General features: G+C 41.6%; 1 protein-coding gene across 1 annotated transcript; it reads left to right on the forward strand.

Annotated features, from left to right (window-relative positions):
* Positions 1 to 686: 686 nt before the first annotated feature.
* Positions 687 to 20,058, forward strand: il2rb (interleukin 2 receptor, beta; the record flags this gene model as incomplete). Its single annotated transcript, XM_080723225.1, has 9 exons — positions 687 to 728; positions 5,042 to 5,045; positions 11,827 to 11,959; positions 12,382 to 12,463; positions 15,061 to 15,160; positions 15,364 to 15,509; positions 16,541 to 16,727; positions 18,324 to 18,421; positions 19,219 to 20,058. The coding sequence occupies 9 exons, from the start codon at positions 687 to 689 to the stop codon at positions 20,056 to 20,058; spliced, it is 1,632 nt and encodes a 543-aa protein (XP_080579351.1).
* Positions 20,059 to 20,341: the final 283 nt, after the last annotated feature.

Raw genomic sequence — 20,341 nt, forward strand, 5'->3', positions numbered from 1 at the left:
ATGTGGATTCTGATTCTGTAGGCCTACTTTGTTTTTGCCTCTTGTAAAGTTGCTTTGATGTGTTGTAGGGCTGTAGTATCATAGTGTACTGCAACTGCTCTGTAGAAAAGAGAAGGTCATTGTCTGTCAAAAAAATTGACAATGTGGCCTCAATGATTTTCTCCAGTCCAGGACGGTAGATGTGGGTTTGACCGTCTGAGTATCGCCTGGAGTCCTTATGAATGAATCATTAATCCCATTTGTCCAACAGTGGTGTCGAGTTTCATCATGAGCATCGATCGGACAACAGTTTCAAACAGGCACGTTATCCAGACAGGTAAGGTTAGTGCATCTGGACCGAATATTTGAAATTGCCAGCTAAGGTTGGACTAATTAGACATATTTGACAGCTACTGTCGCTACTCATTAATAACGTTACATTCGTCTGCTCAGAGATTGTGTGACCTACAATGGTGTTAGGCCTAATTCTTAATTGGGTTTAATTACTGGGGTTTCTTTATTGGCTTAAGAGAAGATTGCAATCTGGTAATGCTTAATTGGGGCAAGCAAACGCCAATGAATCTTCTGCAGCTCTTCAAATATGTTGAACTACTAGATGCGAAACCTGATGTTCTGTGGTGACGAGGTGCATTCGATAGAATTGTAACACCTTTCCTCTCGCTTCTCTTGCGGTTGAAGTAAGAAGTATGGCCACCTCCCTGGGCCAACAAGAGACAAACCCAAAAGTGGTTAGTGCACTAAAATAGTTTTTGCAGATTGTCTTGTGTTAAAAGCCAACAATAGAGTGTCTGCATAGTAAAATTGTGTACTTTTAATGTAAATTACTGCTAATCTGACAAACTTCTTCGGCATCTTGTCCTATTGTAGGTGATGAAGGTAGAATGTCCCACAGTGCCTCCCCTCTCTCTGCCTCACTACACTGAACTTGAATCGGTCTTCACTACCACACACTACAGCTACCACAGCCTGGGCCACTGTCTTCGAAACAACACTTTTCCAGGTCACTAACCTTTTAAAGTTGGTTTATTAATCTGCACAGCTGTCAATGCCTGTCTTTGAGTAACAGAAATGTGGTAGCTATGGTGAAACTTTTTGCATTTGTGGTAGCCAGTGGTGGAAAAAGTAATCGAATGTTTTACTTAAGTAAAGTATCAATATTGCCATAGAAATACTCTGTTGCAAGTAAAAGTCTGGAATTCAAAATTTACTTGAGTAAAAGTACAAAGGTATTTGCATCAAAATGTTCTAAAGTAGAAGGCTTACTCGTTGTGCAGAATGCCCCATTTCAAATCCTTTGAAAATGGCAGATCTACAAGCTCACAATGTGTCGCACCACACACATTGTGAATTTGTGAGCTTGTAGATTGTCTATTTTCAAATGGCTGAAATAGGGCTGAAGTGGTAAATGTAGGCTATGTTTTGTAATTATAATCAATCTACAAAGTAACTATAGTGACTAAACTTGTCAAATAAATGTAGTGAAGTAAAAGTACAATATTTAGATCCGAGATGTGGTGGAGTAGAAGTAAAAGTATTGGAAATTGAAAATACTCAAGTAAAAGTAAAAATACCAAAAAAAAACTTAAGTACAGTACTTAAGTACATTTGTTACTTTCCACCACTGGTGGTAGCCCTTTTGGGCATTAGTGAAAGTGCTTTTGGAGGAGGTGCTCTTTATAGCCCCCCAACATGCAATTCCAATTTGGTGTTGATAGATGTGTTCTGTTCATGACATTTATTTGTGTTGTGTTTTTTTTTTACTAAGAAATAGGCCCTTTCCACTAATTGTTTTGCAAAGTTCAACAACAAGCTATGCCATACTGTGTTTTGAAATTCCATACCGAGTATGGAATATCAAAACCCTGTGATACAATGACACGAGTCCTGAGATCATGTTCTACCCAATATAATTCAGTGGGGGGAATGTGTTAATGCAACAAAGCACCTTTGTAGTGAAATCCTGTTTTATTCTATGTTGTTCACAGGTTCCTCAATGCCAATTTGGGGCAGATTGGATGATGCGCACATGGCATTTTAAGAGCAACATTGACTTGTAATTAGGGGTTGTGTCATCACCGTAATGTTAATTACGTCACGTGGTTTATATGTTGTAAATAATTCCACATTTATTTATTTTTAATTGGGATTTCATTTACTCAAGCATTTCTGTTTATTAAATCAATTTTCGACATGCATGAATATAACCATAATTATTAACATATAACATTGAATACAGGTTTAACACTACAACTTTGTTATATTACACATTGTTTTGAGGACATTACATTTCCCTGGCTGGAACCCACCCATGGGTCTCAGGACCATTGAAAAAAACAACATCACTGTGCAGTAAATCCTCTACCACTACCACACATCCAAACGCTACTGAATATGATTTAGATTATAGTTAGAATTAGTTACAGGTAAAGCCTTTAGCCACACAAGCCTGAAAATGGAAAACACATGTACATGATAAAACAAGAAAATGCCGTAGCTGAAACTGAACCCACTTTTCCTGTTCAATTATTCATGTCTGGTTGTTTTCCATGTGCGTTGTTTCAGGTTGTACTTATCACTTATCTTAATTACCTTTTTGTACCTAACATATTGCTTTAAATTATCAGTAAAAGGTTGTCTCTTGGCTAGCTTGCTCATTCTCAGTGAAAGGTAAAAAGAAAGTTAAGTTTGCTCCTCTGCTTAAACATTAACTCATTATAAGCACGATATGACATTAAATAAACCTGTTCATCAGCACTGATAACAAAAAAATATATACAATAAAATATATTAGACCTTGAGGGGGAAAAGCCATTAAAGTAGCCACACTGAATCTGAATGCACTCAATGGAATTTGAACACAGATTGGTGCAGATAACAGATACTGTACGTGTACAATAAGAATGTTTGAAATACATCCTCCTCCCATCCTCTATATCCCTTGCTTGTCATCCACTGGCTCGATCTTTCATCTCCAGGCTCTTCTGGGATGTGGAAGTCCCTTGCCAAGGATTCCTACATTAGGCACTCCCTGCCTGCCCCCTATACAGACCCACAGCTCTGGCATGGCCGCCAAACTAATGAAATGAGTGAGTCATGTCATGTCCCTCCCGCCATGTCTTTGAGTCCTTAATTCAGCAGTTAAAGGGATATTTCACTTTAAAAAAACTTTTGGTCATTTTATCGTCTAATCAGGCTTTTATGAATACCCTGAACAGATTTTAATTTGCTTCATTAAATATTTAGATATTTGATGTAAATGCTATCAGTCGTCCTCCTCTAGGAGGAGGGCCCCATACACACCCACTGTAACTTCAAACTCCATTTTAACCATGATAGATTCATTAAAAACACCCATTATTTTTTCTGGTGACTCATACTACCCTCCTAATACGTGAGCTGGCCGTGTTTTTTTTTTTTTTTATAACATTCATTTATTTTTAATAATTCTTTGGGAAAATTGAAAAAAAAAATACAATAAAATAATATTAAAAATAAATGAAAAATGTTATAAAAAAACACGGCATGCTCACATATTAGGAGGGTATTATGAGTCAGCAGAAAAAATAATGGGTGTTTTTAATGAATCTATCATGGTTAAAATGGAGTTTGAAGTTACAATGGGTGTGTATGGGGCCCTCCTCCTGGAGGTGGACTGATAGCATTTACATCAAATTTCTAAATATTGAATGAAGCAAATTGAAAACTGTTCAGGGTGTTCATAATTATTAGACGATAAAATTACCAAAGGGCTTTTGAAAGATAAATATCCCTTTAAGTATCTTATTATTTTTGTTCTTCCAGGCAATATGATTGCCCAGTTCTTTTGTGATTTTGATGTCTGCCCCTGATGTGGTCTGCCTCTGTTCTCTTCTTCTCTGCTCTAACATTACATTTTGTTCTGTCTCGGTTATGTATTATCTCACACATAATTTTGTCATGTTTTGTTATGTCTTAACGGTTGTAGTGCAATGGACAGAGAGGAACATAGTGAACCAGAAGCTCAACAAAATGCTGAAAGAAATGGAAAACAAGGGCGCCACAAAATGAGGTGCTGCTTCCTACCCCTGACCACAACACACACACACACACACACGCACACACACAGGCAAACATACTACTGAAACATCTGCACATACGCACCAAACACAAATCACACTTTAGTAACACATTTGGAAGTTGCTAAAGCACATATAGTTGCTCACGTACACACACAAACACATACACGTGTCGTGCACTGCACATAGCACAGGACTGTAGAATTAACCCTCACTCCTAATTCTGTATCAGACTTAAAAATCCATTATGATGGGGTGACAAGTGGTTAGGGCGCCTGCTCAACAGGTGCCCTGTTTGATTCCCAGCCGGCTGGGCCATTTGCTGAACAACTGTCTGCAATATCACTGTCAAAATAAAGGCAAAAAAATAAATGTATTACCAAATATGATTGGAAAAGTGCCATTCATTTGATTATATATAACTGAATTGTCTTTGTCCAAATATAGCTCTGATGCTTCACGAAGAAATATAGCATAGAGGGAAAGCCTCTGAATCATTAGTTTGTTGTTTGGTTTGACAAAACTAGACTGTGGTCTCTGTGGTTGACTAATTCAAATGTGTGTCTTGCCATCATTAAACTGCAACCTTTCACTCACATGGCACCACTCTGTGGTTCAATTTCAGTATGCAATGTGTACTGTATGCTTATACACATGCAAGCATGTGAGTGCATTGTTGAAAGTAAATCTATTTGCATATATTGTCATTGGTCAACATTGACTAACCCCTGTTGAAATGTTAGTTCAGTACAGTAGTTTTTTTTTCTTTTTTTAGGTATAGACCTTAATAGAGAGATTTGTCATCTAATCAACTCTGAGGTTGGAAAAAACCCCAGCGAAAACTATAATCTGACCAAAAGAATACCTGAGATGCAACATATCAAATATGGGGATTTTCTTTTCTTTTCGTGTTCCGGTGTCGTTTGGTGTGGAGGCGTGTTGTGTTGTGTTGTGTTGTGTTGTGTTGTGTTGTGTTGTGTTGTCAGAGAAGTGAGGCCAACTGGCAGCATCACTGACGTGGTTTCGACAGAAACCACTGAAACTGTCACTACCTGCAGCCTTCCCTGTCAAGTCAGACCTATAATGGCTATCTATAGTAGTAATCTCGTCTGAGCGTTCACTACACTGAGGATGTTTGAAGTAGGAGACATCTGATCTGTCTGACTCAACAATAAAAGATAAACTGTCATCAACCTATGTATGCTGTGATGTTCATTCAGTGATGATTGACAGATATGCTTACAGACATAGTGAGACTCTTATTTTTTAGTTTTTACTCTGAGCACTACCGCCTACAGTGCCAATTTCACAATGTAGGAAAATGTCATGTACTCTATTCTAGAATTATGTTGAAATATCAACCCTCCTCCTTTGTACTTGTTGGTATGCAACTGTGAAGTGACAATACATTGAAGATGAAGGTCCTTTAAAAATGTTGCTGCACCTGTACCACCCACCATAGTCTCTCATAATTGTAGTTCTCAGTGGGAATTTATGGCTGTGAAATGTTTCTGTTAATATTGTTCACAAAAATGTATCTAGTATTTGCATTCCGATGGGATGCAAATGATGTGCCCAGCTGTACAGCTGGGTTATGTAGTGTTTGTCGGAACAGTTAATAAACAGTACAATAAATATTACCAGTAATAGCTATAATACTTGCCACAGTATCCTTTAAGGTCGTCATGATATCCTTTTGAGCAAATTCTGGGCTTTGTGGTTTGACGGTGCATCCTTGCAGTGGGTTAGGTCCTATCTGGGGGCAGAGAATAAGTGATATGAATCGCACCATATCCTCACCTCTACCACTATCGTGAGGTTCCTCAAGGGAGAATTTTAGGTCCTCTTCTTTTCTGCTAAAATTCTGAACCCCTAGTTGCTCCAATGCTCCCGATGAGCAGGTTGGTGCCTTGCATGGTTTCCTCTGCCATCGGTGTATGAATATGTGTGTGACTGGGTGAATGTAATCTTTGCAAGTGCCTTGGATAAAAGTGCTAGGCTATATAAATGCACCATTCACCATGAAGTCGGGCAGTGATTGTAACCTGTTTCCTTTCGGTGATGATTCAACTGTCCTAGTCTCTCATCATGATATAACAGAGGTAAAGAAATTACTTAATGCAGAACTTCACAAAATCAGCATCACAACAAGTTGTTTCTCCATCTTGGAGAAACAGAGTTGATACTCTTTGGGTCTGATGCAAAGCTGGGTTCAGAGTGGTGGTAGGTGTTACAGCCAAGGACAGCCGTGAGAAGTTGTTTTTACCTGGATTGAGGGTCTGTGGAGCACAAGACCCCCCCCCCCCCCCCCCCCCCCCAACGGCTGAGAAAGAAAAGGAAAACTAGGCACCATGGACAGCGACGCTCTCACAAAAGACAAATCTAAGTTTTAAACCCTGAAGAGTCACTTTTGTCTGTTCTATTCTAAGAGATGTAGGCTTTCGCTTATAATAAGGCAGGCAACAATATTATTCTTTCTCTCCCTCTGCTTCTCTTGTGTAGGCAGTTAAAAGCAAGACACATTTAAAATAACCTTTGATTGACTGATAAACAAATCAAAGGCTTACAAATCAGGATCACAGAGAATGTTATTGACAGAAATATATTTGGAATTAATTACAGGATGGGGAGCACAGGATGGGAACGTTCTTTCTGTATGCGTCTGCTACCCCCAAACAAATGGCACTCAATTTACACACACACACACACACACACACACACACATTCAGGATCACAGGACCACACTCGAAATAAGCTCTCTTTTTCTTGTTTTGAAAGATATATACAATTATGGTCATGTATATGGATTTTTGTCAATAAAAACGTCAATCAACCAATCAATAATCAAATCTCCTACAGCATTAAAATTGTGCCCCCCCCCCCCCCCCCCTGGATGCCTATTTAGCCTTTATTACTCTAGAAAGTCATACGTTACCTGACTAATTGTTTAAGCTGAGTTTGTTAGTGTTTATTCGCTTTTTAACCATATAACTATTTTGGTTAAAATATTGGATGAATTGTACTCTTGACTTTATTGCAAATGAGGGTTTGTTTGCCCTCAATCGATTATTCAAGATTAAATAAAGATTGAATAAAAGAAATTACCATTTGGTTAAAATAATGGATGAATTGTACTCTCACCTATATTGCAAATGAGGGTTTGCCCTCAATCGATTATTCAAGATTAAATAAAGATTCAATAAAATAAATGACCAGTTTCTTTGATTTCTAGAAGAGACAGATGATTCACCAGATTTTAAGAGAGTGATAAATACTGATAGATAGATAGATAGATAGATACCTTTATTATCCCAAGGGGAAATCAGTTGGAGTTGGGACAGTTTTTTATGTATTCATCAAATTATTAATCTGTTTCTGTTGCTTTGATTGCAATAGACAATTCTTAACTCAATGCACTGGACTGACGTAAGCCTGATGTATACATGGTTGTGCAACGTGCCGCACAACTAAGCAAAAATCTTAATTTTCTTCATTGTTCTCCTCTTCACAATACAAAGCCCCTGCCTGCGTCGTTGTGGTCTCTTGGTGGACTGTTTTCTTGTTGTTCAGGCACAGACTTTGAGCTTTGGGTACCGCAAACTGTGTCAACTACACATCTTTTCTTCTACGCTTTTTTCTCACCTCCACCCTTCACCCTCTTGTGCCCCTCCCTCCCTCGTCCATTGCTGCCATTACTTACACTGTATGTGGTGGGTTTCACTCATCCACTACTACAGCAACTTTGTGTATGTGCATGCATGCATGCATGCGTGTGTGCGTGTGTGCGTGTGTGCGTGTGTGTGCGTGCGTGCGTGCGTGCGTGCGTGCGTGTGGTATGGTGGGCGTGTGTGCGTGTGTGCGTGTGCATGCGTGTGTGCGTGTGTGCGTGTGTGCGTGTGTGCGTGTGTGCGTGTGTGTGTGTGTGTGTGTGTGTGTGTGTGCGTGCGTGCGTGCGTGCGTGCGTGCGTGCGTGCGTGCGTGCGTGCGTGCGTGCGTGCGTGCGTGCGTGCGTGTGGTATGGTGGGCTTCAGGCTTTCAACCCACTCACTCACACTAATAAAATTGTTCATTGACCTTCAATGTACAGTAATGCTGTCCATGTGATCACAACCACACGCACAAAGAGCAGAATACCTTAGATCGATAGCCTTTGAAAAACTAATTTAAAACTAAATAATGATTTATTAAAACAACTTAACACTTTTCTACTTTTGTAATGATATACAGTTTTCTAGGTTTCATCTTCTCAGAGTTTTTTTTTCTTTTTCTTTTTAGTTTTCTTGTTTTTTTTTTTTTTCAAAATCTTTATCCTATGATTTTTAACCCATTTTTCATCCAGTGCCATTGCCTAAACTGTAATCCTGGGCGCTACTCTCCCTCTGCCAACCTTAGGAGGGCCCCAAACTGAGCTCATGCTTCCTTCAGTGCATGAGGAGTGAGCAAGCCGCTTCTCATCACCTAGCAGGGGGGAGTTTCCCCGGTAGGACGTAGTGTGTGGAAGGAAGACGTTATTCCAACCAGTTACTTTCCCCTCCATCAGGCACCCTGGCTGACCAGGGGAGGCAGTATATTAAGACCAGGATTACTGCATGTTTTTGTGAGGGTACCTAGACCTACCCTAGGATACACGGGGAGATCATGCAACCTCCACACAGAAAGGCCCTTTCGCCAACCCCTCTTAGGGTGTGGGCGCTGATGACGCGGGGAGAGAACACTTCAGAGGTATTGTTAACCCACCGATTCTAAAAATGCCTTCTAAATCCTCACCTATGTTTTCAGAAAATCTTCAAATATGTATTAGATTTATCAAAGATTTTCTGTATATTGTACATAACAACAACAACGCAAAAATGTGTTCCTGTCCTTAATGGTTAGAATAGGAATATACATTGACCAAACACAACGCAAAAGACCAGTACTACTGGTTTACTGGGACTCCCGAAGGTCCGTTTGGGACCCTGGGCACTACATGAGCTATTTGTTTGTTTGAATGAGGGTCAACTGCCGAGACGAGGGTCTCGACTTTTACAAATTGAAGACATGGCATGACGTGGCATGACATTGTCATGCCTGAATCTGCTATCAGACATCTGTTTCAGCTCCACCCAGCTGACCACTGCTCAGATGGTCATGGATAAGCGTATGGGTAGAAGCTGTAAGGGATTAATTATCTTGCGCCTAAACATGAGCCGGCCAAGAGGAGAACCTGTGACCTTCTGATTACCAGCTATGGCCGTAAGGATGAAGGAAGTTGACATGGCTGTGGAGGACTCCATTCTGAGAGATTGCAGCACACATTGTGATATAATCCCCACATTGGTCATCCAAAATAGCTCTCTGGCCGGTAATGAGTCTCTCTCTTTCTCCACAGGCTACCCATCTTATCCTCACTGTCCCTCTATTTTTGTTGAAGACTTGTAGCCTCACCTGTTGCCTTTTTATTGTGCTTAGAAACCCTACTGGTGGTGAGTTTGCATTTAAGCACATAAATGTCTGTACATCTAATGCCTGTGTTTGATATCTCTCTCTCTCTCTCTCTCTCTCTCTCTCTCTCTCTCTCTCTCTCTCTCTCTCCCACACAGACACACACACACACACACACACACACACACACACACACACACACACACACACTGTACATTAGTTTTTGTTTTCTTGTATTGAGGCTTCCTGCTCACATCAGGAGCTGCATTTAGAAGTAGCAACTTAAAAATGTCATCGGGCACTTTAAATCAAGAGGGAGCGAAGAGAAGAATAAGAACAAGGGGTGAGTGTGTTAGAGTTACGTGAGTCACATAGTGAGTGAGAGATAAAGGTTGAGACAGCGGGGAAATGCAGATGGAGTGAGAGAATGAGAGATGGAGAGAGCATAAGAGTGAAACATACTAACAGCGGAAGGGGGGTGCTAGTAGGGGGGGTTTAGAAGAAGACTCATATAGCTCATTGAACAGGAAATTAGACAGACCAGAAGGGATGAGAATGTACAATGACTCAGGAGGTCACCTGCGCACACACTGACTGGGTTCTATGCTGACAATCTAACAAGGTAGAGTTTTTATTTTATTTATGCTGCTATTTGTTTGCTCATAAAATAGTTTTTTTCCTGTAGTGTATTAATAAAGTAGCTCTTCACATGTTAAAATGTTATATATTTGTCATGCGCTACATTGACTCTTGGCTTTGGAGAGCCGACACACAGCTTATTATAAGAACAAACAGTGAAGACAATCGTTGTGTGTGTTGAAGAGTATCTACTATCTACTAATAGGCTCTTGTCATTGTTATGATTATTTTCCCTCCATCTGCTGTTTTGAGTAATAATGTTTAACCTACTGAATTACTTTTGCAGTTTTAGAGAAAACTTGTTTTGTTTCCCAAGCTGTATTTTTCTCTTCTCATCTCTTCAGTTTATTCACCCCTTGAAACTAAACATGTGTGTGTGGTTAGATTACACATACGTGTACTGTATGTGGACTCTCCTCTCCAGAAGTGGTAGACAGTAACCTACACACATGTGCACTACATTTACCGTAACACAGCAGCACATCAGCAAATCACCGCAGCACAGTAAACAGAGTTTTTACTGCTAATTGCAGCCCCCTCACACTCAGACCTCCGCTTTCACCTCAGCCGAGTGTGAATGAATCTCGCTCTGCACCTCTTCAGTATATGCACAAGAGCAGAGATGGGAGGTGATAGTGGGTTGAATTGGTTTCAACTGTCTAGTCAGAAACTTTAAACACTTTTTTTCAACTATTTTCAACACTTTTTACTGGGTCATTATGAAGAGTTAGACTGGTTTTCAGCTGATTACCCTCTTATAATAATACCCAGTTATTGTGCTTACAAAAGCAGTAGTATCAGGAAAGACCCTGGTGCATGATGCTTTTTATCAAGCTTTTACCTGTAGGTCTTTTGCTAGATGTAAATGCCATTGTTAATTTGTTTAATTTGTTGCCACATAATATACTATAGGTTTCAGTTCCATCTATTTCAATGTTATAGTTCAAGGTGTTACTTTTGTCTTAATAAGAGTAAAATATATTTTGTTGGGGTTCCTCAAACATTGTAGCAGCATTAGTAATAATAACTAGACCAGGTCAACCTGGTTGTGCCAGACCCCCTGTCTGTCATCATCATTTATGACATCATGCCTTTTGTAGGCATGTCATCATCATGTCATCATCATATATACCCTTTATATAGAAAACCCGGACCGACATTTGCTTATGTAGGCCTACCCATTTCATGGGTCTGGCAATAACAACAGTACTGTAGTAGTAGTAGTAGTAGTAAATATACAACAAGAAGAAAAAGAAAAATCAAGCAAGAGAACAGTTTGACCGTTGCCGTAGCTGTGTGCAAAGTTATTACTCTTAGATTATAAAAATGGAATGAAATTGAATATTTAAGTGCCTATTAAAGTCTAAAATTGTCACTAGGATTTCTTTCCGTTTGTTCTTAGGCAGATGGAGGCCGTTGCCATGGAGATACTGTGGTCATTGCATTTCCTGGCGCTTCTGTTCTCTGCAAACTCAGTCCATTCTCACAACACAGGTACATCTGTATGGGTCATAGTAACTAGTGAGTGAAGCGAATCTTTAGTATTGACTCAGTAAGCCTTTGATTTGTGGGTAAATAGAGAGAACAAATCTCACGTACTGTATGTGCAAATATACAGTGACAAAAAAACACCCCAAGGAGCTGGGGACTATTCGTCTTCTATTCTAAACCATCTTAATCTCTTCTGCCTGCTGTTTGTCCTCTCAAGGATTGTCGTGTGTGAACGACTTTGTGAACAATATGAGCTGTACGTGGAACAGCTCTCAGGCAGACCCAGGAGTCGACTGCTGGGTCCTTGGAACAAAGACGTTCTTTACCAGGAATGGAGAGGATTCAATTAGGTGTGTTACTCACCTCTTACTGTACCTTAGGAGCAGTTACTATAGAGACAGGTCATGCAAATCTGCCACGCCTAAATATACTGTAGGTACTCAAGATCGGAGGCCCATGCTGGGTTCCCTTTCTTAATAATAAAAGAATATGCCTCTGTTCTTCAGTTCTGGTCTTTTCTGGTATTTGATTCTAATCTGCACTCAACTGCTGATATACAGACTTTGCCACTTGTGATTATTGCGAAATTGTTAGGAAACAAAATATTCTAAATAACCAATTACATGACTAATGTCTCTTTTTGTCTTCTAATTTAGTTTTGGTGGTCTGGGTGTTTATTAACCATGACATTTAGGACTGTTTCACAGAATAAATAGTAGGCCTATAGTATAAATCACACCTTTTTTTAATCACTTGTTTGTTGTGTCTTTAGGAAAAACTGTAAACTAAAAATGCAAGAAAGTCTTGGAAAATCAGTTCGAAGCTGCAGTCTTGTCTTTGTAAAGAAGTCACGCGTAAGTCACCCATCTATACTATCATTTTGCGAATGTCTGTCTGAGTGAGTGAGTGTCTGTCACAGCGTTTCTCCTCAGTGGCTGGAGCAATTGATCTGAAATTGCATCACCATAAGCATATGAACACACCTGACATAACTGTGAAGCCCGTTTGTCACTTTCACAAATCGTATGCTGTATATTAGCATTTTTATGGTGTATCTACTATCTATTCTGCATCTAGCATGAGGCACATCTATTCTGCATCTAGCTTGAGGCAAAATGTTAAACCAGCTCTGTGTGTGTGTGTGTGTGTGTGTGTGTGTGTGTGTGTGTGTGTGTGTGTGTGTGTGTGTGTGTGTGTGTGTGTGTGTGTGTGTGTGTGTGTGCAGGCAGGCGGGTGTGTGTGCAGGCGGGTGGGCGGGCGGGCTGGGGGGGGGGGGGAACAGTATCTCTGTAGCCATTAAACGAAACGGGTTTCTTACATTGATGCTCCTACATCATGCAAGCACCAGTTAAAGTTACTTTCCATCCCTCATATACTGTGTGCACAGTGCACATCCCATAACCCACACACTGCACATCATTTTGGAGCTCATATCTTTGAACGGGTAAGGGCTAGTATAACAAATAGAACTAGAAAAATATTGTTCCTTCGAAACAATTGTGGGCTCGCTTCAAGCCAGAAAACAATGGCTATAAAAGCACAAAATGTCAAGATCGCAGGCAGTGCTCTCTTTGACGTTACTGACGTCAAAGATTGGTCCATTTTGTTCCAAAAATGTGTTGTGCAAAAGTTGACCCGCTGGTGGCGCTATAACAGGCCAATGTGAGAAGGTTGGTATCTGTTCCTTGACCTATTGGGAATGTGCTTGCAAGATTTCACGCACATCCCAGGCTGTGTTCATGATTTGAGGTGTTTTTGGCTTTGGACACTTTATCGCTGCTTGCAGCTATATTTATTATTATTATTTTATAATTTTTTTGTGTGCACTTCATAGGCATGTTAGATAAAGGTCCTTAGATTGCGTGTAGAATGTTTCATGCAAATTGCAAAAAAAAATCCTAGAATAAAAACGGGTTTAAGCGTTTTACAAACTGCTCAAAATTATATAGCGCCCCCCTTTGGCCATTTGGGGTAAGATTGGTTTCAGTGATATTTGAACTAACCCTCTACACTATTTTGTCATGAAAATGTGACTTTGCTTGTATGTTTTAGAGGCAGAAGAATAATTTGCATAAAAATGCAATATTGTTTGAATTATTTAAAAAAGCATGTTTCAATGTTAAAGAAATCCGATCTGACAGATCTTTAGATATCGGTCCAAAGTTCACGTAAAAAAAGTTTTGTGCACGTGACGCGAAAATTCCAGAATAAAAGCGGGATTACGCGTTTTACAAACTGCTCAAAGCGGCGGAAAATCGAAGGGTGGAGCTTACTTAACAACGACACAGATGTCTTCCGCTTGAGTCAAAGCACGCGTGTAACAAGTTGCATGTCTTCAAACGAAACGAGTCATGACTTATGCCCGTTTGAAGTTTGAATTTTCAGACGCTTCGTATAGCGCCCCCCTTTGGCCGATTGGAATAAAATTGGTTTCAGTGATACTTTGACTAACCCTCCACATCTTTGCCAAATGCCATGAACGTGTAACTTTGCATGTATGATTTAGAGGCAGAAGAATAATTTGCATAAAACCGCAATATATATTGAATTATAAAAAAATCATTATTTAACGTACAAACTTCTCACCACATAGCCTGTGTAGATATAGGTTCAAAGTTCATGTGAAAAAAGTTTTGTGCACTTGACGCGAAAATCCCAGGAGGAGATAGATTTTTACTGTTTTTCATATAATTCCGAATTGTGGGAGACCTAAAGGTCAGAGGTCAAAAGTTAGAGGGTAAAAGTTGTTCGGCATGAGGAGACGCATAAGTGTATACAGGTTTCATGGCTGTATGTATAACACAGCATGAGCTATACCTGTTCAAAGATCGCACTTTCGAAGGCTTTCTACAGCGCCACCATTTGGCCGATTGCTGTATAAAATAATAGCACACGTCGCCACTGTAGGCTGAACACATTGATGTTTTTATTTTCATTTTCTCACTAAGTATGTAGGAGTAGAAAGGAACCGAAGTTCCCGTCTACTTACTAGATAAATAAATAAATAAATAAATAAATAATGACAATATCTAAAGTGTGCTCGCCAGGTACTGGCGAGCCCACAACTACTTGTAAAAGGTCCCATGCATGTGTTGAATTAACTTTTGTAATGATGACATTGCTATTTCCTATGAAGTGTGTGTGGACGAATATTATCATATGTTGTAAAATATCAGATCAGATCTTGATTGGTGAGAGAGAGGGAAGGAGAGGAGTAACTCATGCAATAAGCAGAACAATGTCTGTCTGTAACACCTCATCAGGTTATCTTATAATAACTTGATCATATAAAATAACCAGATGAAGGTCTATGCACCACAACCTTATGATTTCCATTAAACGGTTTATTTGCATTTGAAGACAGCGTGAGGGAGTCCTGCTTCTACATGGGAAGACCCACACCACTTTAGCTACTTATCAAGGTAGTCTGTGTGTTTTATTATCTCTGCAGAGCTTCTTCTTCTCCTTTTATGAGACTATGCCCAGCATTGAGGTGCAGTGTAACAACCTGACAGTGGACAGACTGACCGACTACAAGCCAGCAGAACACAGTGGGTGATCTTCCTCTAGCCTACCTCATCTATACTGTACTTTTTTAATTACATTTTATATTACTTTTGTTAATTTATTCGTAATTGTAGAGGAGGTCATCCTGATTGTGTGTGTGTGTGTGTGTGTGTGTGTGTGTGTGTGTGTGTGTGTGTGTGTGTGTGTGTGTGCGTGTGTGCGTGTGCGTGTGTGTGTGTGTGGACAGTTAAGATGCATCCTCCCAGTTCCCCCAACATCAGCTCTGGTGTCAATGAGACCTGGATCAGTTGGGATCCAGGAGCTCCACGCTCAAAGCTCATCAAACTCTTCCAGTTCGAAGTCCAGATCAAGCAGCATCACCAAACATGGGAGGTGTGTGTGTGTGTGTGTGTGTGTGTGTGTGTGTGTGTGTGTGTGTGTGTGTGTGTGTGTGTGTGTGTGTGTGTGTGTGTGTGTGTGCGTGCGCGTGTGTGTGTGTGTGTGTGTGTGTGTGTGTGTGTGTGTGTGTGCGTGTGTGTGTGTGTGTGTGAGTTTGTGCGTGTGTGTGCGTGTGTGTGTGTGTGTGCGTGCGTGTGTGTGTCTGTGTGTGAGTTTCAATGACACATTTGCAAAGGCAAAGACCGTGGTTCCCAAACCTTTTAGCTCAAGACCCAAAAGAGAAATTAGATGTTTGCCTGGGAAGCAAACTAGTGAATATAGCAGATCTACAAGCTCACAAGCAACGTGTCGCTTCACCCACCCCACACTGTGAGCTTGTAGATTGTCTATTTTCACTACTTATTAAAGGTAGGATAAGTGATTTCATTTAATTCAAATAATAACAAAATGGGTCTATGTTCTGATAGTAGTATATATACTGTATATATCTATCTATAGTACTATAGAGCGTTTGGTCCATATTTGGACTTAAGCTTTATCCCCTGTGAGGAGAAATGATTAGTTTCAGTTGCTCCACCAACAGGTTTTCCTCCAATCAGGATTGAGTGGGGCCTTCCTCCAATCATGGTTGAGTGGGGGCAGGTCTTACGTGCACCATGGCCCGCCCCCACTAGATCATGATTGGAGGAAGCCCCCGCCTGTCATCTACATGAAAACTGAAACTGAAACTTAAGTGAAATAACTTACCCTACCTTTAAACAAAAAACATAAAACATTTCTCAATGAAATTACTGAAATAATCATTGAATTAGTTTTTCATTCATGAAAAATGTTTTTTTGGGAATGAGTTTTAAAAATGTTTTTAAATAATAATTAAAAACAAAATGTAGGAAACCAAAAATTAAGGGACCCATTAAAATGTGTCCGCGACCCACAAATGGGTCCTGACCCCGGTCTATATGTCAGTTTCTAACTTGAATAAGCACATTGTACACACCTACACATACCTTCTCTGACATTGGCAGGAGATCCACTCTCTGCCCACACGAGAGCAAGCGCTGAAGATCCCAGCGGAGGGCAGACAGGCTGGCCTCTACCAGGTCCGGGTGAGAGTCAAGCCTTTCCATGTAAATGTCATGAACCCCTACTGGAGCAACTGGAGTCCCACAGCATCCTGGGAGACACCAGCACAGGAAGTTCAGGAACAACAAGGTAACATAAGATTAACACAGAGCAGAGGTGGACTTTTAGAGGCCCCACAGACGAAATGCGAGATTGCATGAGATCAGAACTCAGGGCCGGGGGTTGATCGGTGATCATTTCAAACGACAGCGATCCTCTGTCTTGAATTCGGGCCCGGTATATCCCGCTGTGCCAGTGAAATATCTGATACCTTTTCAATCGAGCCAGATATCCTGGATGACCACCCCTAGCGATCTCGGGCCAGAGTTGAGTGGGGAAAAAGTTTAATTTTATTAGCAGACTGCCTCCAACCGGGAGGCGAATTCCGTCCCCCCACTCAGCAGACAAGGCAAGCAACCTGGGACAGCGAGTTTACGGACACATCTCTTGAAGGGTTGTTATATAAAACCTCATTACTTTCACTCCGCTACATTTCAAATATATATACTGTACTTATTTTGTATTACATTTTTGGGGAGGGGGGGCTTTTTCATGGCTTTATTGATAGTATCTAGTAAGTTGGTAGAGGAATAAAAGTCTGCACACCGATTTATGCTCCCAATGATAAAGCTTTACTTGTGGTATCTAGTAAGTTGACAGGAAATGGGGGAGAGAGATGGGGAGTGACATGCAGCAAAGGGCGTCGGGATCGGGACTCGAACGTGCAACGTGCTGTCAGGTTACATTATTGTACTTTTGACTGCACTACATTATTTTTAAGATATGTTTTGAGGCTTTTATGCCTTTATTGATAGGACAGTAGAGTGACAGGAAATGTGGGTAGAGATGGGGACTGACACGCAGCAAATGTAGTCGGGATCGGGACTCTAACCAGTGTCATGCCATCAGGCTACACCGAGCCTATGTGGTATGCGCCTGGACCGGTAGGCCAGCAGGCGCCCCATGCACTACATTTCTAAGTTTGGGACCCAAACGTACAAATATATATTATGAATGAACCACTTAAGCCCTATTTCAATATTTGAAAGTAACAGATGTACGAGCTCACAATGCATTGCACCGCAACGTGTTGTGAGCTTGAACATCTTTTAAAGATGTTTTTGGGGTGTTTTTGGGGCTTTTATGCCTTTATTTGATAGGACAGTAGACTGATAGGAAATGGGGGGAGAGATGGGGAGTGACATGCGGCAAAGGTCGTCGCGATCGGGAATCAAACCGGTGACCATGTGGCAATGCCTAAGTGGTATGCACCTGGACCAGTAGGCCAGGGGGCGCCCCTATATTCCCTATGTTTATGCATTCATGAATGTGCTTGCTCTACATCTGCTATTGTGTGTTTTTTCAGTGTTCAGTGTTCCATCTGCAGACATGATGTTCTGGTTACTGTATGTCGGACTTCCCTTCTTCACTGTCTTCACTGTCATTCTGATTGTTCTGTGCAAGGCTCGCTCAAACCCTGGGTAAGTATAAGCGTGTGTGTGTGTGTGTGTGTGTGTGTGTGTGTGTGTGTGTGTGTGTGTGTGTGCGTGCGTGCGTGCGTGCGTGCGTGCGTGCGTGCGTGCGTGCGTGCGTGCGTGTGTGTGCTTGCGTGTGTGTACTGTGTATGTGTGTGTAGACATTTGACTGTATTTCCTGTTTGAACAATTGTTTTATGAAATGTATAAGCCTGTATTTTTCTGATCTGGCCTTGCAGGCTTTGCAAAGGATTATCAGTCCCAGATCCATCTAAATACTTCCACACGGTCCACAGAGGAAATCTGAAGGTGAATCAGAGATGCCATCATGCAACGTTCTTATGCAGGCTGACCAAAAATGTCCCGATACTGTTTGACCACAACAACAAAAAACTAAGTCAAGCTTCAGTCATGTACATTTTAATACTAGTTGTTCATAAACCACATTTACCACATTTCAATACACAGGCAGCATGCATAACATGTTCACACTTGGTCTCGAGGTGCTTATAGTGTCACACACATGTACAATACACTGCAGGCAGTGAACGTTGTGTATTTCAAGCTTCCTCAACAGTGAGGATAAAAAAATAAAATGTGGAAAATAGTCTGGAAAAAAAAGAAAATATATTTAGTCCTCTCTCTCTCTCTCTCTCTCATTCACACACACACACACACACACACACACACACACACACACACACACACACACACACACACACACACACACACACACACACACACACACACACACACACACACACACACAGAGGATGATTCATAAAGTGATAGGTGGGTTGGTCTTAATTAGTTTTGTCTACCAGTAAAAGGATTCAGGTTCAACCACAGTTTAACCATAGACGAAACTAGGATCATCTGTAAGCAGGCCTAGCCTCTTGCTGTGGTTTGTCTGTTGCTTCTATTTCCAGGCAACAATGACAAATTACCCCCCCACCCCCCAAAACTCACACACTATATTCTGCAAAGTATGTGTACATAGAAAACATTCCAAGACGAGTTTGCACATCTTTAGCATCGGACCCGATTGCAGGGCTCTGGCACATTCATGACATCCATGTCATCTCTCTCCTCAACCCCTCCTACAGGAGTGGCTGAACCCACAGACGGCTCTAGAGTGCTACTTCACGGTCCAGTCCTGTGACCGCATCTCCTCGGTGGAGGTGTCTGACCCTGACTCCACCCCATGCTCCTCCTCCACCTCCGCCACAGCCATGCTCCGCCTTCGCCCCCTCAGCGACTCCAGTGGCTTGTGTATCATTGGTGGCGGTGGTGCCAACGTGGTCCATAACAGGGACTACTTCTTCTCCCGCTACCCCAGTGACCCCCCTAGCTCGGACCCCTGCCCCGGCCCGCCCCCTAGCTCGGCCCCCTGCCCCGGCCCGCCCCCTAGCTCGGACCCCTGCCCCGTCTACTTCACCTACCAGGATGACTTTCTCATTCCTCACAACGCCGTCCACACCCTCCACCTCACCCATTGCCCTTCCCCCACCCCCTCCTCGTCCTACGAGGTGCTGCGACGCCCCGGGAGCCGGTGCGACGGGGCGCCCCAGAGTCCAGACTCTGGCTTCAGCACGGAGGATCAGGCAGACGAGGAAGAGGAAGAAGCAGAGTTTTCAGATGATCTCCAGGAGTCCGGCCCGCTCATTCTCCCTCTCCACCTCCTCTCACCACGGGCAACACTCTCCTTTCTGTCTTCTCCTCCACCCTCCTCCTCCTCATCTCCTCCTCCATCTCCCATTTCCTCCCTGGTCCCCCCCGATCCCCCGAAGCAGGAGACTCCTCTCTTGGTCGGTGGTGGTAGTTACGTGGCCTGGCCTGCAGGTAGCGCTGCGGGTAGTTTTGGTTCTGTGTCAGTGGAGCATGGTAACGGAGGATACCTGACCCTCAAAGACCTCCACAACACTTACAGGAACAAGTCAATCTGAGCCACCGGCTCACTTCAAACTCAGCGTAAATGTTTTGGGATGAGCCATCTTAGCTAACTATTTTAGCTTATTTTTGTCTTTTTTTACACAAATGAAAGTAGACAATATGGCTTAGGTACTACTCTGGATAGAGTAAAATACATATTATTACCAACTTATTACTTCAAAATATCCAGTGTTTATAAAATCATGCAAATGCTACTGTTCCCTTCAAGGGAGGCTCTCACTTTTAGTGTGGAAAAACTTGCAGAACATTGTCTTGTCATGTCATGAACATTCAAGC

Source organism: Nannobrachium achirus (assembly GCF_963921795.1).
Source record: "Nannobrachium achirus genome assembly, chromosome: 4".
NCBI classification, from domain to species: Eukaryota; Metazoa; Chordata; class Actinopteri; order Myctophiformes; family Myctophidae; genus Nannobrachium; species Nannobrachium achirus.